The sequence below is a fragment of the Schistocerca serialis genome, chromosome 9 (genome assembly GCF_023864345.2).
Source record: "Schistocerca serialis cubense isolate TAMUIC-IGC-003099 chromosome 9, iqSchSeri2.2, whole genome shotgun sequence".
NCBI classification, from domain to species: domain Eukaryota; kingdom Metazoa; phylum Arthropoda; class Insecta; order Orthoptera; family Acrididae; genus Schistocerca; species Schistocerca serialis.
In genome coordinates, this window is record NC_064646.1 from 528,567,091 (window position 1) to 528,593,790 (window position 26,700).

General features: G+C 42.3%; 1 protein-coding gene across 1 annotated transcript in view; it reads left to right on the plus strand.

Annotated features, from left to right (window-relative positions):
* The window catches only part of LOC126419750 (uncharacterized), a 123,684-nt gene that overhangs the window by 80,327 nt on the left and 16,657 nt on the right, over window positions 1-26,700 (plus strand). The window contains exons 4-7 of the mRNA XM_050086926.1: window positions 5,769-6,088; window positions 15,398-15,583; window positions 20,957-21,136; window positions 25,261-25,485. Coding sequence (XP_049942883.1) covers window positions 5,769-6,088; window positions 15,398-15,583; window positions 20,957-21,136; window positions 25,261-25,485 — 911 coding nt within the window. The remainder of the gene's footprint in view (window positions 1-5,768; window positions 6,089-15,397; window positions 15,584-20,956; window positions 21,137-25,260; window positions 25,486-26,700) is intronic.

Below are 26,700 nucleotides of genomic sequence, written 5' to 3' on the forward strand. Positions count from 1 at the left end.
CTTCCTAACAGTACCAGTTTCTCTGAATTTTGCAGGTGGTAACTCTCCCTGCAATACATCCCGAGTACCAATAACCCTCCCAGGCTGAAGCTTCATTAGTTATTGTCCATTGTCCTTCACCCGCCTGTCCCCTTCCTCATTACCCCTCAGCACTGCACTTCTTCCTTTTCCACTCTCCTTTCCCACTCCGTGCCCCTTCTCTAATCTGCCGACTGCACCTAGTTGCCCTCCCCTCTCCCCACTCTAGTACCTCCCGCTGTGGAAGTCGAACACGCACCAGAACAAATGGACGTGGTCAGCCCGTAGAGGGCTCCACGTCCGCGGCGGCTATTCCGCGCAGCGGCTCTCGCGCAGGAAGGGTACCACCGCAGACAGCGGCCAATAGCCGCTCTCTCCGGTTTCGTATACAGGTACCCGCTCTGCCCTAGTCCGGCCAGTCTGGTACTCTCTCTGGATTTCGTTTCTCTCTCGGCAGTACTGCGTTCTGGTCATTGCTCGTTGTTGACATTTGCCTGGCTCTGGTTCTGAGTGGATTTACTGTCGGTGTTTGGTGTTGTGGTTTCTACAAGCCCCCATTGTTTATCTCTTCCTCGTTGTGTCGGTCATAGTCGGTCGTGGTCGGTTGTTGTCGGTTGTCGTTGGTCTGTCGTCCGACTCGTCCTCGTGTTTACCCGGTGTTGCGTGCTCCACCGCCGGCGGCTTCCCCACCTGGCGGCTCCGATCTGCAGCCGAAGGCGTTCCCGCAGTTGGTTTTGGTTACTACACCCAGCCTGTCCCTTATGCTCCCACAAGCAGGACTCTACCGTCCCCCACTTCTATCCTGCCATCCCTTCCCATTCCTGCCCCCAGCTTACTCCCACCACCCAGATTTTCTCCCATCTTGCACAGCAGTAGCTTGCACCCTGGCCCGAGCAGCTCGAGACGGCGGTCGCGTGCGAGTGAGTTGCGTGCGGGTGCGTGGGATGGATGAGTGTGGGAGTTGTGGGTGTACTTCAGAAGGGGTCAGTGAACTGGCAGCCACCAAGTCTTGTTTGCTCAGACTGTTAGCTTTCTCTTCACCTTTCCATCACTTTTCCTGTGCTTGCAAATACTCACATTGGGTATTAGGAGCCGAAATAACCAGCTTGGCATTGCTTCTGTATAAATAGGTTGCAGTGTTGTTTTGTGGATGAAACAGTTTCTGGTTGGCTTATTAGAGATATCTGTGGCATTGTTTTTTGCTTGCTTTAATTGAAACTGCTGAAATCCGTATCACTAAATGGCTGACACGATAATGGTCCCCATTGCAGATTGGCTGCGTAATAGCCTACAGGGGCAACAAACAATTGATTTTCGGTACTTCATATAATTACTGTCTGACCTTAAAAGAAAATGCTGTCATAATATACCCATTGAGAGGTATAATCCTAAGTCAAAGATTTAATGTAATAAAACAAGTATTACAGTTCAAAATTGTGCACATCTTGAGGCTGCATAACACACAGCACACAAATTACCCAGACTGTATACTTACACACACACACACACACACACACACACACACACACACACACACACACACGCACACAAAATAATGAAAGGAAAAAATTTCATCACTTATCACATTTTCACTGTTCATGCAGTGAAACATCCACATCAGGCATTACTCTATTACTTCTTCACTACTAACTCTATTTTCAACATGTTTTGCAGACAGTATCCACACATAGCACAGATAGATTAGGAGATATGGTTGTTGATGTCTTCAGTCTGAAGATTGGTTTGATGCAGCTCTTCACACTACAGTTATTCTGTCCTGTGCAGGCTCCGTCATTTCGAAATAACTGCAATATACAGGGTGTACATAAAGCCCAAAAACACTTCAAATAATTTATTGCACAAGAACTAAACATTGTACAGGTATCATACATATGTAATTTTGAAGAGAAAACCTGAAAGTTTTTTTCACATATACCGCCACAGCATAGTTGGGTAATTTGCTGATAGTTGGCACTAGTCGCAAATGTGGTGAGTTGAGGTGCAGAGCGAGCTTTCTTTGTGTCGGAGTTCGACAAAAACGAGTGTGCTACAGCTGTTCGACAGATGTTTAGAACCGAGTACAGTAAGAAGCCACCGACAAGGAAGGCTATTTACCGCTGGCACAGCAAATTCGTTAAGACGGATTTCTTGTGCCCGGCAAGACGAGCGGATGTCCCAGTGTGGGTGAAGTGAATGTGGAGCACATACAAGGGACATTCGTAAGCAGTCCAAAGAAATTGGTAGGTCACGCATCCCGTGAACTCGAAATGGCTCCGATGACAGTGCGGAAAGTCCTGCGACAGAAGCTGTCTGTGAAACCGTTCAAATTGGAGTTAGTGCAGAAGCTCAATGGCGACAACAAAGATGAGCATTTTGAGTTTTGTTCACAGTTGCAACAACTGAATGAGAATGCGGATGGCATTGTTGATCGCTAAATTTTTAGCGGTGAAGCTACTTTTCACACTGATGGGAAAGTGAACAGGCGTAACTGTCGAATCTGGGCTACAAAGCATCCACACAAAGGCATTGAATTTGAGCGTGATTCCCCAAAGGTAAGTGTTTTTTTGTGCCTCGTCATGTCGAAAACTGTACGGGTGATTCTTCTGGTCGAGAGCACTGTCACTGGACATTCCTACCCGGACATGTTGCAGCGATGGCTGATGCCTCGAATGCAATCGGACTTTCCGTTCATCTTTCAGCAGGACGGGGCTCCACCCCATTTTCGTCGTGAAGTTCGTGGGTACCCGAACACGGAGCTATCGCATCGATGGATCGGCCGTGCTACAGAAGGGGACGAAATGGCCTCCCTGATCGCCAGATCTCACTCCGTGTGACTTTTTTGTGTGGGGACCATTAAAGACCTGGTGTATGTACCTCCTTTATCACGTGATGTAGCAGAGCTCTGGGAGAGAATACGGGAAGCGACTGCCACAGTCGACTATGCCGTGCTGGGACGGGTACGGCAAGAATTTGATAACCATTCGTGGTTTGCACATCGAATTTTTGTACAAAAAACTTTCATAGTTTCTCTTCAAAATGCAATGTGTATGACATCTGTACAATGTTTAGTTCTTGCACAATAAATAATTGAAAGTATTCCTGGACTTTATGTACACTCTGTATGTGCCTTTGACATCTACATGATTACTCTGCAATTCACAATTAAGTGCCTGGCAGAGAGTTCATAGATCCACACTTAGGCTACCACTCTACCATTCCACTCTTGAAGAGCGTGCAGGAATAACAAACCTAAATCTTTCTGTGTGAACTCTGCTTTCTCTTATTTTATTATGATTTTACCCCCAGTAGTTCCTTCCAGTAATAAACTGGTAATTGCTTGATTTTTCAGAATGTGTCCTGTCAACCATTGAGCTCTTTTAGTCAAGTTATGCCACAGATTTCTTTTTTCCCCAGTTCTGTTCAGTACCTTTTCGTTAATTATATGATCTATCCGTCTAATCTTTGGCAATCTTCTGTAGCACCACATTTCAACTTCCTGACACTTATATCCATGTTTCATGTCAACAAATTTCTCTTCTTAAAAAACTCTGTTCCTGCTATTACCAGTCTACAGTTTATATCCTCTCTACTTAAGCCCTCATCAGCAAAACTCATCTATTACTTTTAGTGTCTCGTTTCTGAATCTAATTCCCTCGGTATCCCCTGATTTAATTTGACTACATTCCATTACCTTTGTTTTACTTTGTATCCTATCTTCTCTTTATAAGACACTATCCACTCGGTTCAACTGCTCTTCCAAGTTCTTTGTTGCCTGACAGAATTACAATGTCGTCGGCAAGCCTCAAAGTTTTTATTTCTTCTCTCTGAACTTTAATTCCTACTCCAATTTTTTCTGTAGTTTTGTTTACTGATCATTCAGTGTAGAGACTGAATAACATCGGGGATAGGCTAAAACCCTGTCTCACTCCCTTCCTTTTCGTGCCCCTCAACTCGTAACTGCCACCTGGTGTCTGTACAAGTTGTATACAACCTTTTGGTCCTGACACATTACATGTGCTACCTTCGGAACTAAAGAATGTATCCCGCTTAACATTGTCAAAAGCTGTCTGCAACCCTACAAAATCTATAAGAGTAAGCTTGCCTTTCCTTAATCTATCTTCTAAGGTAAGTCATAGGGTCAGTATTGCCTCGGGTGTCCCTACATTTCTCTGAAATCCAAAAATATGTTCCCCGAGGTTGAGTGCTACCAGTTTTTTGATTCACCTGAAAAGAATTTGTGCTATTATTTTGGAACCAGAACTTATGAAACTGTTAGTTTGGTAATATTCAGACCTGTCAGCATTTGATTTCTTTTGGAATAGGAATTATGATATTCGTCTTCAAGTCTGAGGGTACTTTACCTGTCTCATATATCTTACATACCAGGATATCATTAGTTCAGAGGGAATGTTGTCTATTCTAGGGGCCTCATTTCGACTCTCGCAGTATCGTATCGTATCTCCCATCTCGTCTTCATCTGTATCCTCTTGCTTTACCATAATATTGCCTTCAAGTTCATTTCCCTTGTGTACACCTTTTGCATACTCCCTCCACCAGTCACCTTTCCCTTCTTGCTTAGGACTGGTTTTCCATCTGGCCTCTTGTTATTTGTACAGATGCTTTCCTTTTCTGAAAATGTCTCTCTAACTTTCCTTCAGGTGGTATCTATCTTTCACTGGGTTATATATACTTCTGTATCCTATGTCTTCAAACCACTCCTGCTTAGCCATTTTGGATTTTTTGTTAATCTCATTTTTTAGATGTGTGTACTCCCCTTCAACTGCTTCATTTGCTGGATTTTTATATTTTCTCCTTTCGTCAACTGAATTAAACATATCTTGTGATATCCAGGGAGACATTTAATCGTAAGCACTGAGACGTTTGAAAGACTGCATTTTGCTTAAAACAGAAAAAAGTTATCCGAATAATACTCCTCCAGTGTTTGATGAATAGGATGGCCATTGACTTTCAGCACACTTCAAACATAATTTCAAACCTTTACTAAACCTTTTCTTGTTCACATGCTGAACATTAACACATTAACTCATATGTAATCACACATTTAATGCCGTTTTTGTATGTGATAGTTTGTTTCTTAAAATAATGTTGGTCAAGTGTTGCATTGGTATCGTATTACAGCTTAAAACAACTACAAAAAAAAAACATTAAATAAACCATAATGGACCTAAATGAACCTTTTGGGTAGTAAGCATTTTTTACAGAAAAACTCCTTCTGAACTGAGGAAACTCCACTAATGTATTTCCATTCTGATCCATTGAGCTTTTGCCCAGTAACTACTTTGTCTCAATGTATATATGATTACTGGGGTGGCACATAGTCAATTAACAACAAGGAAGAAGAGTAGAGTTCAGTTGTTCTGAAATGTAGGCCATTCAGAGTGTTTCCTGGGATCAAAAAAGACACACGGTGTTGCGAGCAGCTGTGACATCGACAATACGAACTGACTCGGGAGTCATCAGAAGGGAGGACACCTGTTAGCTGATAGGAAGTCAGTTTGGTGAGTGTGGACGGTGCGGGTGCTTTCCTCTCGTTCACCGCAGTTACTGACTTCCTCTGTGGCCATCTGTTTAGCTGCTGTGCAACTTCTGTTGCTGGAAATTGGTCAGGTGCTTCAGAAGAGGCAGAAAGCATCTGTTTGAACGACCATTAATAGTGCTTCTTTTGTTTCAGTGTATCCCACTCCTTAGCTCAGAAGTGTTACTGTACTACAGGAAGTGTGCGGTTGCAGACGGTGAAGAACTCGGTCGAGCAGTGCTCCGGGATACACGTGCTGACGGCACCCGACGAGCTGCTGAAGACCGAGAAATTTTCAGAGGCGGTCTCGCGTCTGCAGCACCTTCGTGTGCTGTGTCTGCAAGAGAGATACGTGGGGACGACTTGCGTCCTGCGTCCTTGTGTGCTGAGACCTTTGGGTGACGGGTGCCCCCGACTGGTCGAGATTGACTTCGGATGTATGTCTGTCGATACGGATGATCTGAAGTACTTTCTGAATGCCAAGAAGAACACCCTAAAGTGCTTGCGAATAAAGTGGTCGGTGGGTGGAACGAGGTGAGTACTATTACCTCTCCTCGTACGAATGTCTAACTTTTACTCGAGCCAACTTTTGCTCGACGAATACTGTTCTCGTATGTTCGGTATTTTTCACACTATGTAAAAGACATTTGGCATATTTCACCGTTACATATACATAGGGACACGAGATACAAAATGTTAAGGAGACATCTAATTATTGTTACAGTGCTTTTAAGCTAGGTCTAGTTCAGTAAACATATCTATGTCTTCAAACATCTTCTGTCACGTTTATTACGTAATTACTTTCACTCGTAGCTAATAGTGCCGCTGTATTTAACAGTTGTGCCCAGTTCAGTTCTGTGTGATTCGGTAGTACCCGGCAGACCTGTCTCACTCGCACATTTTGGGTTTCTCAGTTTTTTTCACATTAGTCTGTAGATGGGGCTTCGTAGTGAAATTAATGGGTAGACTGTGTCATTTCAGAATGGGGACTTATAATTTAACATATGCCACTGTCGATTGATTGCGTATGCACAGCCTGTGGAAGAGGAAGTTTTTGAAATGTTTATCCCTCAGGGCACAATTCTGGGCCCATTACTTTCCCATTTACATCAGCAATATTCTGTCATCTTTTACTGCTCATCTACTTTTTGCTGCGCAGTAGCAACAGTATGAGAAACTTGGCAACTCGTATGTGAGGGGACTGTGCATGCTACTGTGCAAGCTTGTAGTGGAACATATGTTTTGGTACTATGTAATTTTATTGTGAAACATTTGGCAAAAATCGCTTTCTACTGCAGCTCGCATATGAAAGTGTGACCGTGTGAATGTCATGCTAAACTCCCGAAAATAAATACAGTAAACCACTGTGTTTACATTCTCACATTTTACATTTTCTTGCTTTTTATATTCATTTTTGTCATTACAATCAGGAGTCACATTCTCTGAATTCAGTACTTTCCTGTCGTCACTGATTCCGTGTTACGACATTTCCCGCACCTTTAAGTTTTCTTTGCCATTATCACAACATTTGACTTTGTTTTTCGTGCAGATATCTGCAAAAAGTGCATTGTATTCCTACTCAAGGTCAACCTCGGAACAAAGCAGAAAATGGAGACTATACACAAAGTTAATAATCGTGTCAGACAGCGTTAGCATAGTAAGTGAGATTTTCATTGTCATCATGTTTGGCCACAGCCACCTGTTTATAGGTACGCAGTGTTTGGAAGGGTGGGAAAGCACGCTGAGGCACTTCCCGAATGATGATCGTGACCTGACAGTATTGACTGTAGTAGCAGCCTTCCTTCTGCTCATTGTCTTGTATTACCACAGCTTTGATTTAATTTCAGTCATTTATACAAACAAGACATCACTCTATAACGAGCTTTCACGAATTGTTGTTACTTAAGTGTAAAATACATGAATCCATACGAGGCACGCAGTCTTATGTCGGTACGACTTAGTGTCAGACGTAAATATTCCTCCTCGAGATGCTCCATAATGTTGCAATTTCCGTCCTCTTCCTCACCCAGGATGTTCCTGAACCGTGTGATCTCCTTGTCGACAACAAGCTGTATGATTTTGTGTCTGTTGTTCTCCATTTATTAAAGACTCCCAACATTAATGTTTCAACCAATATTGTGTTACAAGTTTTATTTACCATAGGTTTATAATGATTACCAGTAATAAGTTTGACAGTAGAATTAAAATGCTCTTTTAATGTGGTTTAACAAAAGAATACAACAAATTGCTGTTAGAAAGAAGCAAAAACAATTATTTCAGTTTTTTTTAAATAGGCAAAATTTAGATTGTTATAATTTCTGATTTTGAACAATATAAAGAGAATGACAGTAAGATAAATTTATTCATTTTTTACTTGGTTTGTTTCCAATGCTTTCCTGTATTTTGCACTTTCCTGCAACTTACACTTGTGTGTGTGTGTGTGTGTGTGTGTGTGTGTGTGTGTGTGTGTGTGTGTGTGTGTGTGTGTGTGTCATTCGTGTCATTCCACTGAAAAGTGTAAGCAGGGGTTTAACTGTATGTCAAGAGCTGGTCCCAGCACTTGGATGTAAAAATTCAGTTACACACTTCAGAGTCCCTTTACCTGTGATACATTAACTGTTGTCCATAATTAACCATTATCAGGAACCACTGTGGCCTGGACTGTCATTGTTTCATTGTTATGCACACACAAAAATAACTCCCTGTGGAATATGCACTCAAAATTTAAAAAAAATACAGTATAGAATTTTCTGTAGATAGTGTTCAGTGAGCACATGTATTTGCAGTGATGGTTGATAACGCTGACACATGGGGCAACAGTATCTGAACAAAGTAAACCTCACACTTAGGCGAGAGAGAGGGGGGGGGGGGGGGGGGGGGAAGAGAAGAAAACCATAAACGCCTTTTGTTCATGCATTCATGTCAGCACAAGTGCATATTTCATATCTTGTAATGATACATTGAACTCACAAAAATGTAATTAAATTATGTAGATAAATACCGATACACGATGATGGTTGTGATATAACTGTATAATAATAGTGGTAGTAGTAGTAGTAGTAGTAGTAGTAGTAGTAGTAGAAGCAGCAGCAGCAGCAGCAGCAGCAGCAGAAGCAATGATGCTTGGTATTGGTTATTATCCTGTAGTGAGGAACAGATTTGAGGCAGAGATACGAGCTTCACACTGAAACACAAAGTTCGCTGCAAATGCTGCGTTCTCAGATTAAGATTTGTAAAGTTGCATAGTGGTGAACTCACAAACTGATCAGGGCCTAACTGAACTACAAAAATCAGTTGGGTTGGCGCTTTACGTGCCTAGGTTATCCTCTCGGTATCGCCTGTCGACGAGTGCCCGGCATTCGATCGCGCACCTACTCGTATTCGGAGCTAGTGCGGCGCATCTCTTCCACTGTGGCTTGTCAGTCTGTGCCTCATACACGACAGTCATTTTAAAGGACTACACTTGCCAAAATACAGGGTTATTCAAAGAGGAGTGGCATATTTCTGGGATTAATCTTTTACGTACTATAAAGGATAGAAATGCAACTCCAGACAGAGAAAAGTGGAAACTTTTGAGCAGTTGACATAGAAGTTCAATTAAAGGTGCAGTGCTGCTGTTGCTCATTCGTAGGAAAATGGAGACACCACGGAGGCATTTGTTTTCTGTGCTGCAATTAGCAAAATCGGAGTCCACTGTTAGTGTGAAATGTGTATTTTGATAACAATTTGACAGAGAGCTGCCTGCCAGTAAACAAATGTACGAGTGCCACTGAAAATCACAGAAAATTGGTGCATCTGCAAATGGAAAAGTGAGTGTCATCCTTGCACATAGAGTGAAGATGTCAAAGGTATCTGTGTAACTTACAAAAGGCGCCCTAGGAAATCCGTGACACGAGTGAACAATAAACTTAAAACCTTTCAACTCGAGATATGGTGAGTTCGGAAACTGACTGCATCAGAAATCATACACACTGGAATTGTTGCAAGCATTGCATCTGATGACCACACCAAAAGGTAAGAATTTTGCACAGGAATTCTAGAAGAAATGGAGGTGCACATTTTTTCTGAGCTATTATATTTTTTGTATGAACCCACTTTTCATCTTTCTGGTACAGTTAATTGGCATAGAGCTAGATTTAGATTTTGGGAGAGCAAAACTCCTATGGTAGTAGCTCAGCACAAATGAGACATCCTTTCGTCTTTCCCTCTCCTTCCCCCTTTCCTGACGAAGCAACCGTTGGTTGCGAAAGCTAGAATTTTGTGTGTATGTTTGTGTGTGTTTGTGTATCTATCGACGTGCTAGCGCTTTCGTTTGGTAAGTCTCATCATCTTTGTTTTTAGATATATTTTTCCCACGTGGAATGTTTCCCTCTATTTTATATACATATATAAAAACAAAGATGATGAGACTTACCAAATGAAAGTGCTGGCAGGTCGACACACACACAAACATACACACAAAATTCAAGCTTTCGCAACAAACTGTTGCCTCGTCAGGAAAGAGGGAAGGGAAGGAGAGGGAAAGACGAAAGGATGTGGGTTTTAAGGGAGAGGGTAAAGAGTCATTCCAATCCCGGGAGCGGAAAGACTTACCTTAGGGGAGAAAAAAGGACAGGTATACACCCGCACGCACAAACACACATATCCATCCGCATATACACAGACACAAGCAGACATTTGTAAAGGCAAAGAGTTTGGGCAGAGATGTCAGTCGAGGCGGAAGTACAGAGGCAAAGACGTTGTTGAAAGACAGGTGAGGTATGAGCGGCGGCAAATTGAAATTAGAAATTAGCGGAGATTGAGGACTGGCGGATAGTGAGAAGAGAGTATATGCTGAAGGGCAAGTTCCCATCTCCGGAGTTCTGACAGGTTGGTGTTAGTGGGAGGTATCCAGATAACCCAGACGGTGTAACACTGAGCCAAGATGTGCTGGCCGTGCACCAAGGCATGTTTAGCCACAGGGTGATCCTCATTACCAACAAACACTGTCTGCCTGTGTCCATTCATGCGAATGGACAGTTTGTTGCTGGTCATTCCCACCTAGAAGGCTTCACAGTGTAGGCAGGTCAGTTGGTAAATCACGTGGGTGCTTTCACACGTGGCGCTGCCTTTGATCGTGTACACCTTCCGGATTACAGGACTCGAGTAGGTGGTGGTGGGAGGGTGCATGGGACAGGTTTTACACCGGGGGTGGTTACAAGGGTAGGAGCCAGAGGGCAGGGAAGGTGGTTTGGGGATTTCATAGTGATGAACTAAGAGGTTACGAAGGTTAGGTGGACGGCAGAAAGACACTCTTGGTGGAGTGGGGAGGATTTCATGAAGGATGGATCTCATTTCAGGGCAGGATTTGAGGAAGTCGTATCCCTGCTGGAGAGCCACATTCAGAGTCTGATACAGTCCCGGAAAGTATCCTGTCACAAGTGGGGCACTTTTGGGGTTCTTCTGTGGGAGGTTCTGGGTTTGAGGAGATGAGGAAGTGGCTCTGGTTATTTGCTTCTGTACCAGGTTGGGAGGGTAGTTGCGGGATGCGAAAGCTGTTTTCAGGTTGTTGGTGTAATGGTTCGCGGATTCCGGACTGGAGCAGATTTGTTTGCCATGAAGACCTAGGCTGTAGGGAAGGGACCGCTTGATGTGGAATGGGTGGCAGCTGTCATAATGGAGGTACTGTTGCTTGATGGTGGGTTTGATGTGGACAGACGTGTGAAGCTGGCCATTGGACAGGTGGAGGTCAACGTCAAGGAAAGTGGCATGGGATTTAGAGTAGGACCAGGTGAATCTGATGGAACCAAACGAGTTGAGGTTAAAGAGGAAATTCTGGAGTTCTTCTTCACTGTGAGTCCAGATCATGAAAACTTTGGGTTGGCAGGCCTGGGTAACCAAGAAGGCTTCCTCTAAGCGACCCATGAATAGGTTGGCGTACGAGGGGGCCATCCTGGTACCCATGGCTGTTCCGCAAACATGCCTTCGCCCTAGCCAGATTACACTCCCATATTTTATTTTCTCAGGCTTGTCTGACATTTGGCATCACCCCCAAAGGCCTCACACTTAAAGTTCCTATCTCTGGCTGCAACCCTTCTTTCCATCAGTCCCTATACCAGTTCCAAACTGAACAATCCATTGCCCTCACCCACCTAATCCTTCAGCTACACACCCACTCAGCCAATCAACACACCCGTCAACTCCTATCCTTAATAAAAGTCCTCAATCCTTCCTCTCCCACATCCACACCGGCTGTTCAGAGCATCCTCCTACAGGCCAACCGCAAATTGGAACAGCATGCCACCCTCCACCTTAAAAAACTATCCAATCTCCTGGTTTCCCACCTCCGGAAAGGCAACTCACTCACCCTTCACAACCTTTCCAGCAAACCTCAACTTCCTCTCATTGCACACAAACCCAGTCTCTGCCATCTACTCAATCTCCCACTTCCAGCTCCACTCCCTCCAAAACCTCAAAATTTCAATCAACACAATCTGGAACCACAACACCCCAATTCAGTAGTTAACCTTTCCTCCAAACCTCTCTCCCAATCTGAAACCCCTGTCCTATCCAAAGGCCTCACCTTCAGCCCCACTCCCAGATTCAACCAAACAGCCCTCGTCAAAGATTTACTGTCCTACACCTGTACTCTCTGCTGGAAATATCACTTTGCCACGAAGAAAAATGATCCTAATCCTACTCCTAATGATCCAACTCCCCAAGACACTATCCAAATTGAACCCTGCCTGGAACAGTTCCGTCCTCCGTCACAGCGGGACCCACCTCCTCTTCCTCAAAATCACCCTCTCCAAACCTTCCAGGAATTTCTGACTTCCAGCCTTGCCTCTCAATCCTTCTTAAAAAACCTTAATCCTACTCCCAACATCACCACTGCTGAAGCCCAGGCTATCTGTGATCTGAAGGCTGACCGATCCATCGCCATTCTTCCGGCGGACAAGGGTTCCACGACTGAGGTACTTGATCGTCGGGAGTATGTGGCTGAGGGACTACGTCAGCTTTCAGACAACACTACTTACAAAGTTTGCCAAGGTAATCCCATTCCTGATGTCCAGGCGGAGCTTCAACGAATCCTCAGAACCTTAGGCCCCCTACAAAACCTTTCACCTGACTCCATCAACCACCTGACCCCACCAACACCCCGCACCCCTACCTTCTACCTTCTTCCTAAAATTCACAAACCCAATCATCCCGGCCGTCCCATTGTAGCTGGTTACCAAGCCCCCACAGAACGCATCTCTGCCTATGTAGATCAACACCTTCAACCCATTACATGCAGTCTCCCATCCTTCATCAAAGACACCAACCACTTTCTCGAATGCCTGGAATCCCTACCCAATCTGTTACCCTCGGAAACCATCCTTGTAACCACTGATGCCACTTCCTTATACACAAATATTCCGCATGTCCAGGGCCTCGCTGCGATGGAGCACTTCCTTTCACGCCGATCACCTGCCACCCTACCTAAAACCTCTTTCCTCATTACCTTAGCCAGCTTCATCCTGACCCACAACTTCTTCACTTTCGAAGGCCAGACATACCAACAATTAAAGGGAACAGCCATGGGTACCAGGATGGCCCCCTCGTACGCCAACCTATTCATGGGTCGCTTAGAGGAAGCCTTCTTGGTTACCCAGGCCTGCCAACCCAAAGTTTGGTACAGATTTATTGATGACATTTTTATGATCTGGACTCACAGTGAAGAAGAACTCCAGAATTTCCTCTTTAACCTCAACTCGTTTGGTTCCATCAGATTCACCTGGTCCTACTCTAAATCCCATGCCACTTTCCTTGACGTTGACCTCCACCTGTCCAATGGCCAGCTTCACACGTCCGTCCACATCAAACCCACCAACAAGCAACAGTACCTCCATTATGACAGCTGCCACCCATTCCACATCAAGCGGTCCCTTCCCTACAGCCTAGGTCTTCATGGCAAACAAATCTGCTCCAGTCTGGAATCCGTGAACCATTACACCAACAACCTGAAAACAGCATTCGCATCCCGCAACTACCCTCCCAACCTGGTACAGAAGCAAATAACCAGAGCCACTTCCTCATCCCCTCAAACTCAGAACCTCCCACAGAAGAACCCCAAAAGTGCCCCACTTGTGACAGGACTGGATCAGACTCTAAATGTGGCTCTCCAGCAGGGATACGACTTCCTCAAATCCTGCCCTGAAATGAGATCCATCCTTCATGAAATCCTCCCCACTACACCAAGAGTGTCTTTCTGCCGTCCACCTAACCTTCGTAACCTCTTAGTTCATCCCTATGAAATCCCCAAACCACCTTCCCTACCCTCTGGCTCCTACCCTTGTAACCGCCCCCGGTGTAAAACCTGTCCCATGCACCCTCCCACCACCACCTACTCCAGTCCTGTAATCCGGAAGGTGTACACGATCAAAGGCAGCGCCACGTGTGAAAGCACCCACGTGATTTACCAACTGACCTGCCTACACTGTGAAGCCTTCTATGTGGGAATGACCAGCAACAAACTGTCCATTCGCATGAATGGACACAGGCAGACAGTGTTTGTTGGTAATGAGGATCACCCTGTGGCTAAACATGCCTTGGTGCACGGCCAGCACATCTTGGCACAGTGTTACACCGTCCGGGTTATCTGGATACTTCCCACTAACACCAACCTGTCAGAACTCCGGAGATGGAAACTTGCCCTTCAGCATATCCTCTCTTCTCACTATCCGCCAGTCCTCAATCTCCGCTAATTTCTAATTTCAATTTGCCGCTGCTCATACCTGACCTGTCTTTCAACAACATCTTTGCCTCTGTACTTCCGCCTCGACTGACATCTATGCCCAAACTCTTTGCCTTTACAAATGTCTGCTTGTGTCTGTGTATATGCGGATGGATATGTGTGTGTGTGTGTGCGAGTGTATACCTGTCCTTTTTTCCCCCTAAGGTAAGTCTTTCTGCTCCTGGGATTATAATGACTCCTTACCCTCTCCCTTAAAACCCACATCCTTTCGTCTTTCCCTCTCCTTCCCTCTTTCCTGATGAAGCAACCGTTTGTTGCAAAAGCTTGAATTTAGTGTGTATGTTTGTGTTTGTTTGTGTGTCTATCGACCTGCCAGCGCTTTTGTTTGGTAAGTCACATCTTCTTTGTTTTTAGATATATTTTTCCCACGTGGAATGATGAGACTTACCAAACAAAAGCACTGACACACAAAAAAACAAACACACACACAAAATTCAAGCTTTCGCAACAAACTGTTGCCTCATCAGGAAAGAGGGATGGAGAGGGAAAGAAAAATATATCTAAAAACACAGATGTGTGACTTACCGAACGAAAGCGCTGGCAGATCGATAGGCACCTATATATATAAAAACAAAGATGATGTGACTTACCAAACGAAAGTGCTGGCATGTCGATAGACACACAAACATAAACACAAAATTCTAGCTTTCGCAACCAACGGTTGCCTCATCAGGAAAGAGGGAAGGAGAGGGAAAGACGAAAGGATTTGGGTTTTAAGGGAGAGGGTAAGGAGTCATTCCAATCCTGGGAGCGGAAAGACTATTTTGTACCCAACAGAAGGCCTAGTACCCAGTGCCCTGACACTCACCACGATGTCTGATGTATACCCACGCAATCTGTCCCTCACAGGTATACTTTCGATGCAAATTAATGTGGTGGTAATAGTAATGATGTCGTATTTCAGTGGCAAGTGATGTAAAGGTGACAGTCGAACACAGAAATGTTACAAATGGAGAATAAGAACCCTTAATTTGGAATTGGAATATAGTGTATGCCATTTGTGTGGTCTCCTCAAATGTGACAGAAGACGAATAATTTTCACGAGCCCCATTTCTGTTGTTACACAGGCACGTCATACCATTGCTGCCGGTATATGCCGACAGCTTGGAACGTCTGGAACTTTATGAGTACGACATAGTCCGCAACTCGGCCAGAGAGGCGTTCACTACCGTCGGAAGCTTGAAGCACTTGCGGGAACTCAGGATGTCCGTCCCCGATCGAATACCGCCCGGAACAGCTGCTCTGGCTTTTACGTAAGTGACCCATCAAGTAGGTAACTGCTGTATTTACCTGATTATAAGATGAGGTTTTTTTTTCCAAATTTACCATTCAGAAAATATGAGATTGAGTAATATTGGCAGATTAAACTATTGCTGCTGAGATTAACATTTTAACATTGTTTAATAGAGTATATAGATGGTATCCTACATTTACAGATGAAGCTTTGCTAGCTGAGGTCACATGCAGGTTTATTTTGAAGAATTCAGAAGGGCAGGGCCGGGCAAACGATATTTGCATCGAAAGAGTCTCGAGGTTTCCCGATAGAAACATTAATACTAATTTTTAAGTAAACATAACATTCAAAAGCGGAAATGTTGTCCTTCAAAAACCATTACTCGATTCTGACCCCAGATCAATATTTTATTCGATTATGAGAGACTGGAAGGATTTATCAAGTGCATTGCAAGTGAGAAATTCAGTTGCTGTTCGTGTATTAGAACAATGGGTGAAACATTACCAACTTTTAATCAGCTTTAGAACATGGTGACAATCTGATGAGAAGAGAGGAAAATTAATCCAGAATTAGATTTCTAATTAACAAAATAAATCGTATTAGGTTGACTGTAAATTATAGTGGCGAGACTCATCAGGAGATAGTACTGACAGACGTCAGTAGATCGTGGGGTAAGCAATAGTTAAAGAATTTGACCGAATCATGATTGTGAACTTTATTTATGTATTGGTTGTGGTTGTCATTGTTGTTACATCTGACTTGCACTCTGAAGATATTGTAGTACACGTTCCACAGTCTCGAGCAGCACTATATGAGGCTCGGTGGGGGAACAGCTTGGCAGGGAACTAGGATGAGTGTGGGGAGGGGAATAGAACAGAAGAGAATCTTTTGTGGTGTCACCACCAGACACCACACTTGCTAGGTGGTAGCCTTTAAATCGGCTGCGGTCCGTTAGTATACGTCGGACCTGCTTCAGCTACGTCATTTGCTATGACCTAGCAAGGTGCCATATTCAGTTACTAGAATCTGAACAGATAATATTGTGAATCATGTACTGTCAAGAGCAATGTTCATCATTAATGGATTAAAGTTAAGTATCAAACTAATTATGTCCGCTTTCTGAATTCTAATTCCTTGTCATGTTCCAGATCTCACGTCAATATAGTTCTTCCCTCCTTACGCCAGCCTGCGTGAGCTAAAATGCGTGCCTTTTGGCCTCCTCTCGTAACACGGTGTTGACTCTTCAGCCAACACAACATCTTTATTGTCAGATGACATGTTATATACAGTCGTTTGATTGAAATATTGGTCACTCATCAATGAATAATTCTGTGCCTACCTAAGGATACCTAAAACAAGATACATTAAAATAACGCATATGGAAGTATTTTTCATGTTTGTTTCTGTAGTTTATAAATATGGACATACCTCAAGGACCACATATTTCCATAAATGTAATATATGTGTTTACATCTACATATTTAGATACATAGTTCTCATGATAGTTTACAAGTATCGACACATTTAAAAAGAACATATACCTCCAGTAAAAGGGAACATAAGCATACACATAGAACGTAATGTAGAAAAAACAGGAAAACAAAACAGATATATTATCTCCTACTTGTCTCTGTTTATAAAATCATCCGCACTGTAGTAGCAGTTGGCTTTTTAAATATTTTCAATGTTTGCACAGGTAGATTCTAGCTTACAGTCCTTCATCTTTGAATGGATTTTATTTGCTAAGCTTCAAAGCCATGTAATATGCAGTATTTTCAGATAATGGTAGTCTATGGCAATGTAACATGTAATCTTGTTTGTGTTTTGTTGGATAAGTATGTGTAAATGAATTTCCCTCAAAAAGATGTGGGTTTCTTAACTCAGAGAAGTGTTTCATATATAAACATGGAAGGAATGGTCAGCAAGTCAAGGCTTGCAAATAAAGGTTTGTTCCAGTCATAGCTCTGATAATTTTTTTTCTGTAGCTTGAACACTCTTAGGTGGCTTCCTTTTCAACTCCCCAAAAAATTATGCCATACCTTACAACTGATATAAAATATGTATGATACACAATTTTCCTAACAGCTAAGTCAGTTACTTTATTCAGAACCCTCATTGCATAAACAAAACTATTTAACTGCTTCAGTAAGCAATCCACATGATCAGTCTGTTTTGTTTTCTGTGCTAATTCTTCAGTGTTTTTACAGCAGACTACTGCTATTGAGTCATCTGCATACAGAATCGTATCTGAAGTTACCTTACCTGGTGTGTCATTTATATAGTAATGGGCCTTGTATGGACCCCTGGGGTACACCTGCATGTATTTCCTTCCAACTAGAGCAAGCTTTCTTGCCCTTATGTTGTATAACTACCCTCTGTTTCCTATTTTTGAGATATGACTTGAACTAATTTAAAGATTTTTCATGGACACCATAAGAAGCTAATTTGAGGGGCAGCTGCGTATGGTTCACCATAGCAAATGCCTTACTGAGGTCACATAAGATACCTGATATGCCAACCGTGGTAATTTGTACCACATACTCTGTACCTTTTTGTACATCTTCCATGTTTAAACTACAGTTTGCCTGAATGCACATGTATTCAGAACTGAATTGACTTTAAAACTGGACAAACACACAATGGTAGTATTAACTTCTGCAGCAGACAGTTAGTCTACATAGGGGCCAGTGGTGTAGTTGTGTGTTTCCCGCTGTAGTGTTATCGATGTTCACTGTGATGTATGACGGGTGTGAAAGGATATGTGTCAGCTGTCAGTTCTATGTAGCTAATGAGAGAGCAGTGAGCAGATTATGTGTTTGGAAGTGAGAGACACCGCAAAATTGTCACACCTGTACAATAGCAAAATCCTACACGTATTTGGATGAAAACAGCCATATTCTGAGGTCATCACATCAGAACAACTCACAGTTAATTCAATTAAAATGCCATAAATTTAGAACAGGTATAATGTTAACTCTTTAGGCAAATACTTTGCCAATAAAACAGTTTGTAATTTTGATTGGTCAAGAATATGTTAAAAAGTTAATTTTTCTTAAGAAGCCAGTCAAATAAAAGGGAGCTCGTCTTAAAATTGGGGTCATCTTACCCTTGCATATGTACAGTATGGTGTGCTGTTTGTTACTGAAAACATGTACTGAGCCAGCAGGGGTTAGGTCTCTCAGCTGTCAGGGTTACTCACAAATTTGGTGGCTTCAAATCAACCAGCCAAAGATCTGGCAGTTCTAATGTAAATATTATGAAGTAAAGGAAGCCTCTCACTGCACTAGACAGCAGAAGTGTAGAGTTTTTCAGAAGAAACCCTTTGGCAAATTAGAGGGGACACACACACACACACACACACACACACACACACACACACACAGAGAGAGAGAGAGAGAGAGAGAGAGAGAGAGAGAGAGAGAGAGAGAGAGAGAGTGTAACAATTTTTGTTTTTCATATTCATGTTTCCAAAAAACACTTAAAGAAAGATTTTCACAATTCCTGTTGCAGGTTCCTAAGGGTTGTGCAGGTGACTTGGCAGAACAAATCTGATGAGGAACCCATGTCTGCAAATTTACCATTTGGATGTAAAATAAGTTTGAAGGTTGGATCACTTTCATATCTTCCACTTCACTGTGTGCAGACACGCACACAGTGGAGGTAATGAGCTCCGACTCGCGTGCTGTAGGAGCACACGATACAGTCAGTGTTTAGAATATTCGTCTTAGTGTTCCATTCTACGTGGTGAAGGACATTCTCTTCAAAGTAGAGAGTTTGGCCGGTCTGTGAAACACCGCAGATCGCTGTAGTTGTGAACGTACTGCCCAGTGAACGTACTTGCAGCCATTGTTGGAGTCAGAGGAAAATAGTACGTGATGTCATAATTACAACAGCGTGTGAGAACGGCACATTCTTCTCAATAGGTGCGCGCACTGGGAAGTGGTAGATTCAAAAGTGTTCTAATCTTCAAACTTATTTTACATCTCAAGAGGTGCGGGTTCATTATTAAAAACTTGTATACTAAGTCCCCTCTCCAAGTCCTAGAAGACAGCAATAGGAATTGTAAAACACTTTGTTGCCAATAAAAAACAGAAAGCGTACAGAAAGCAGAATCTGGACTGAGGATCAAAGTAAACAAATAATATGAACATAGGTCTCGTACCAGTCGGCCACAGTCAGTGAGGCCTTTATCTCGAGGCACATCTGTGGTAACGGGTGAAACTTTGGCGTGACACATACCACAGCTGTATACATTTTAAGAAACTTTTATTTTCACAGACTCAGTTGTATGACATAAATGACTGAGTTGTTTGGTCATATGAAAGACAGAGAACAACAACCAGACTGATCGATTCAGACCACAGAAGAGGACACAGAATTGACAAACATTTTCTGAATAACTGTAGGTCATAACTGCACCGTTGTGGAGCTCCAGCTGATCGGTGACGAGAGCACGGAAAAGTGTGTGCTCTGAGCACAGTTAATACTTAAATTAGCTGCAGATGATAGTATCAGCTGGTCTGTCAAACTTGGTAAAACTTTAAATACATATCCACGGCTAGTTACCTGACACACGAATTTTCTGTTATGTTTACTGTTTAATGGTAGACTGTTAAATCCAATTATGCTAATAGTACTGTAATGTCAATAATAAGATACTAATTGGTACTGGAGAAACAGGACTGCATGTAGATAGTTGACATGAGGTACTGTAAGATCCAGTGTTGTTAATACTGAAATGTATAGGCTACATGTTTGTTTTTTTGTCATGTAGAGATAACCTGAATTAACTTTTATTCTAACAACTTCAGTAGCACCGATTCTGACAAAATTACGCAACTAGACACATCCTCGCAGCTGACCGGCTGCTGTTCTACAGCGGGAGCTTCCCGACGGTGCATTTCTGACCCGTGGTTCTCTATTGCTCAAATCGAGGTTGCCAATGTTGCTCTACTCTCGTGTTATGGCCAGTTTAATTTTCCCATACTATATAATGATCACCTCGATATCCGCATGTCCCCACTGTTCGTGATCAGTCGAACATATATGAAACAAATTTAAATTAGAATTTTGATACCTGGAAAATTAATATAGTTACAATTTCCCTATTTTTTAGTGTTCTAAAATTGTACTTGGTGCAAATCAGATAGCGCCTCGTTTCATTTGACGTGGATGTTTCCAAAAAATGTAGTGTTGTGATCCTATCCTTTCGTGAGAGTTACTTTGCTGTGGCAAATGATCAGCGTCCTGAAGTTATCAAAATTGGTGAGCAGGGTGTGTTCTGTCATTGTAAGCAGAATGTGTCAGGTTGCTGTTTCTTATTTTTTCCCCCCATTATAAAGACAAAATAATGTGACACAACATAAACTATGTACTCGATTGTATTTTTAAGGAATGGAGGACTGCCACAACTGAAAGTGCTGGATCTACCACACGGATACGGTGTGGAAGATAACACAGTAATTGCCATCAGCCACGGATGTCCCGGTTTGCGACAGCTCTCCGTCACTCACGCTACGAAGCTGTCGCCTGCTGCCTTCTCGGAGATCGACCGTCTAGAACATCTTGAAATGTAAGTGATGTTGCTGGCTTTGCAGTGTAGTGCAGACAGAGTATTTTGCTGAATAATGAAAACGTAACTGGTGAAGTAGTACAGAATCGTGTGAGTTACTCATAAATGTTGTGACTGAAATTGTGTTGAAAAAGAATTGTAAGTCAAGACATTAAATAAAATATGCAGCTGGCCATTAAAACTGCAATATGACTGAGGTAGAGTGCAACAATTGTCAAACACGCATGAAGTTTACTACTGTTTTTACCCAAGTATAAGACGATCCGAAAGGCTTCTTTAGAAACATTTATTTTAACATACCCTGACTAATCAGAGTAACAAACTGTTTTATTGACATTATGTATGTGCCTAAAATTCCAGTTTTGACTGTCTACATTTTGATAATACAAGGAGAATTAACCCCTTAATATATATATTTTTTTTTTCAAATTATGTTCCAAAAATGAGATTTTTTATTAATGAAAAACATTATATACTGAAAGACATTACATACTGAAATATAAAGATGGGTTTTAGAGCTCAAAATTATAAGTTACAAAATTTTGAAAATCACCAATAGTAAAATCCTGAGCATACTGGTGCACTAGACTTCGATTGAAATATCTGAAGCTTGGAGTCATTTTTAGGTTTCTGTGCAGCTGTCAATTCTAAGTGTGGATTTCACAACGTTTCCCTGTGAACAGAAATCTCGTAGAAGCTGGCCAGAGCACAGTGGACGTATTTATCTCGTACCACCGGCAAGTACTTGTCGCTCGACTGGCAAACTGTCATCACTTTCGGTCTCGAATGAAATAACGCCACATTCTTCTTCACTTTCTAAGGTGCAGTAAATGAAGCAGGGAAAAATGAATACAAACGTCTCAAAAATGAGATCGACAGGAAGTGCAAAATGGCTAAGCAGGGATGGCTACAGGACAAATGTAAGGATGTAGAGGCTTATCTCAAGAGGAGTAAGATAGATACTGATTACAGGAAAATTAAAGATCTTTGGAGAAAAGAGAACCACTTGTATGAATATCAAGAGCTCAGATGGAAACCCAGTTCTAAGCAAAGAAGGGAAATCAGAAAGGTGGAAGGAGTATATAGAGGGTTTATACAGGGGCGATATTCTTGAGGACAATATTATAGAAATAGAAGAGAATGTAGATGAAGATGAAATGGGAGATATGATACTGCATGAAGAGTTTGACAGAGCACTGAAAGAAATGAGTCGAAACAAGGCCCTGGGAGTAGACAACATTCCATTAGAACTACCGACAGCCTTGGGAGAGCCAGTCCTGACAAAACTCTACCATCCGGTGAGCAAGATGTATGAGACAGGCGAAATACCCTCAGACTTGAAGAAGAATATAATAATTCCAATCCCAAAGAAAGCAGGTGTTGACAGATGTGAAAATTACTGAACTATCACGTTAATAAGTCATGGCTGCAAAATACTAACGTGAATTCTTTACAGACGAATGGAAAAACTGGTAGAAGCGGACCTTGGGGAACATCAGTTTGGATTCCGTAGAAATGTTGGAACACATGACGCAATACTGACCCTACGACTTATCTTAGAAGAAATATTAAGGTAAGGCAAACCTACGTTTCTAGCATTTGTAGACTTAGAGAAAGCTTTTGACAATGTTGACTGGAATACTGTCTTTCAAATTCAGCAGGTGGCAGGGGTAAAATACAGGGAGCGAAAGGCTAATTACAATTTGTACAGAAAGCAGATGGCTGTTATAAGAGTCGAGGGGTATGAAAGGGAAGCAGTGGTTGGGAAGGGAGTGAGACAGGGTTGTAGCCTCCACCGATGTTATTCAATCTGTATATTGAGCAAGCAGTAAAGGAAACAAAAGAGAAGTTCGGAGTAGGTATTAAAATCCATGGAGAAGAAATAAAAACTTTGAGGTTCACCGATGGCATTGTAATTCTGTCAGAGACAGCAAAGGACTTGGAGGAGCAGTTGAACGGAATGGACAATGTCTTGAAAGGAGGATCTAAGATGAACATCAACAAAAGCAAAATGAGGCTAATGGAATGTAGTCGAATTAAGTCGGGTGATGCTGAGGGAATTAGATTAGGAAATGAGACACTTAAAGTAGTAAAGGAGTTTTGCTGTTTGGGGAGCAAAATAACTGAAGATGGTCGAAGTAGAGAGGATGTAAAATGTAGACTGGCAATGGCATGGAAAGTGTTTCTGAAGAAGAGAAATTTGTTAACGTCGAGTATTGATTTAAGTGTTAGCCATGTATGGAAGTGAAACATGGACGATAAATAGTTTAGACAAGAAGAGAATAGAAGCTTTTGAAATGTGGTGCTACAGAATAATGCTGAAGATTAGATGGGTAGATCACATAACCAATGAGGTGGTACTGAATAGGATTGGGGAGAAGAGGAGTTTGTGGCACAACTTGACTAGCAGAAGGGACCGGTTGGTAGGACATGTTCTGAGGCATCAAGGGATCACCAATTTAGTGCTGGAGGGCAGCGTGGAGGGTAAAAATCGTAGAGGGAGACCAAGAGATGAATACATCAAGCAGATTCAGAAGGATGTAGGCTGCAGTAGGTACTGGGAGATGAAGAAGCTTGCACAGTATAGAGTAGCATGGAGAGCTGCATCAAACCAGTCTCAGGGCTGAAGACCACAACAACAACAACAACAACAACAACGTGCTTAAATTCAATGTCAGACTTAGGATCACTGTAGTAAACCTAAACAACAATACAGGAGAAAGGCTGGAATGCACGTGTTTAATTGTCGAGCATCTAAAGCTGCACACAGTAAAGATGGTACCGAGTGGCAACCACCACGACAGCCAGGTGCAAACGCAGTACCAGATGCTCTATAGTGGCTGAACACTTAACTATCAGTGCTGAAACAGGTATAAATGGAGTTCTACTTTTTCCCAGGTCTATTTATAAGCTGCCCAAGTACACTATGGATTTTTAGTATCTGTCAGAATAATAAAACCGAGGTAACTCAGGGTTTTATGATAAGGAGTTAAAATAAAGGAAAAGATATGGTTTTCATTAATATTTGGACTGTTTTCTTTTCTACCTATTTTGCTTCTAACCCAGTTTTTTTGTGGTACCACTGTTTTTAATCATTATCCTGACAGTACAGCTGTGAAATTTATATCTTTGCTGTCACAATTATTTGCGTGTTTATTCAGAATACATTGCAATTTCAAAGGTTTTGGTGGGACCTGAGAAGGCATCTGTCATCCCTCCCTCCACCCTTTCCCTGCCCTTCCAAATTCTTCAGAATTGACCTGCATGTGACCTCAGAGTCAAAGCTTCATCTCTAAATGTATTATGACCTCTATATGCTCTACAAAACAATGTGAAAATGTTGACTGTGAATACGAGATGAAATGATCCTGCAGTTTAGGAATGATGAGTTTGGGAAAAGCCTCATCTTATAATCGGGTAAATGCGGTAAACATTTGTATATGCAAAGAATCGGCATTTCAGTGCAATCGTGCAAAATTCTTAGCGAAACCTCTACCTACATTCTTTATGTAAGGAAATATTACAATGGTGGTTTCTCTGCACTGGAGCATAAAAGCCTTTACAGTTCCCAGGACTGATAAATTTTATAGCTCAATGGAAAAGTATATTGTCTCTTAACATGGAAAAAATGTACTTTCACCCAAGGGATAGTGTATTTTCTCTAGGCAAAAAGTGTGTTTTTGTTAAAGAAATAAAGAAAATTTTTTCTTCTCAATGCATAACCCTGAAGCTTCTCATTGTGAGATAGTGGCTAATGTAGCATTTTGCTCTTTTCCATTGTGTTAACAATGGCTTGCTGATTATAAAGCCTGATGTTCAGGCTATCTCAAGGAGTAGGGTATCGTCGTCAATGTTGCAAATCTTTGCTTCAGATCTTGTGTAAGGTGTTGTTTTTGTGACTTTTCCTTTATGACAGTCATGCCACTTTGTAGGTGTATTTGTCATCACCCTCACCTTAGACTTAAGTTTAATTTTGGAACAATTTTACTTGAAGATGTACAATAATTTTGATTTACATGAAAAATGCTCTGTCTCAAAGGTGACAGCTAGGAGTAAAATTCATCATATTTATTTCTGCCAACTTGTTCCCATGTAAACGATAGTGCACTTGTGGTTTGTTCCAGACTAGATGTGACAGGTTGTAGCAGACTCGGCGGAGGCCTATTCCCCTGCCTCGTCGGGCTACCGCGACTTCACACGTTGCGAATGGGTACCACGTATTTTACAGAGTTGCAGCCAGGTGTGAGCAGCATCCTCAAATTGTCAGGTTTGCGCTGTCTGACATTCGATTATTCGGATGTTACTGGAGTGCCTTTTGATAAGTTTCCGGAGAATCTCATCAGTCTCAGGTAAGGAAAGATCTGTGTCTACATAATTACTTTGCAGGTTCAATCTTTGGAAACTGCAGGTTGGAATAAGAATAATATAAGGAAAAGGATTGATTCTTACTCACAACAAAGGTGACCTGTCGAGAAGCAGAAATGCACGACAGAAAGACTGTTACACAGTATAGCTTTCGACGAGAGAGAGAGAGAGAGAGAGAGAGAGAGAGAGAGAGAGAGAGAGAAGCACACCTCATGCACACATGTCCACTCCCACCAGCAGGTCTGACTGGAACGCAACTGTCACATTAATAGCAATCTGAACCATGGACCTTGCCGTTGGTGGGGAGGCTTGCATGTCTCAGCGATACAGATAGCCGTACCATAGGTGCAACCACAACAGAGGGGTATCTGTTGAGAGGCCAGACAAATGTGTGGTTCCTGAAGAGGGGCAGCAGCCTTTTCAGTAGTTGCAGGGGCCACAGTCTGGATGATTGACTGATCTGGCCTTGTAACACTAACCAAAACGGCCTTGCTGTGCTGGTACTGCGAACGGCCGAAAGCAAGGGCAAACTACAGCCGTAATTTTTCCCGAGGGCATGCAGCTTTACTGTATGATTACATGATGATGGCGTCCTCTTGGGTAAAATATTCCGGAGGTAAAATAATCCCCCATTCGGATATCCGGGCAGGGACTACTCAGGAGGACGTCGTTATCAGGAGAAATAAAACTGGCGTTCTACGGATCGGAGCGTGGAATGTCAGATCCCTTAATCGGGCAGGTAGGTTAGAAAATTTAAAAAGGGAAATGGATAGGTTAAAGTTAGATATAGTGGGGATTAGTGAAGTTCGGTGGCAAGAGGGACAAGAGTTTAGATCAAGTGAATACAGGGTTATAAATACAAAATCAAATAGGGGTAACGCAGGAGTAGGTTTAATAATGAATAAAAAAATAGGAGTGCAGGTAAGCTACTACAAACAGCATAGTGAACGCATTATTGTGGCCAAGATAGACACAAAGCCCACGCCTACTACAGTAGTACAAGTTTATATGCCAACTAGCTCTGCAGATGATGAAGAAATTGATTAAATGTATGATGAGATAAAAGAAATTATTCAGGTAGTGAAGGGAGACGAAAATTTAATAGTCATGGGTGACTGGAATTCGAGATTAGGAAAAGGGAGAGAAGGAAACATAGTAGGTGAATATGGATTGGGGGTAAGGAATGAAAGAGAAAGCCG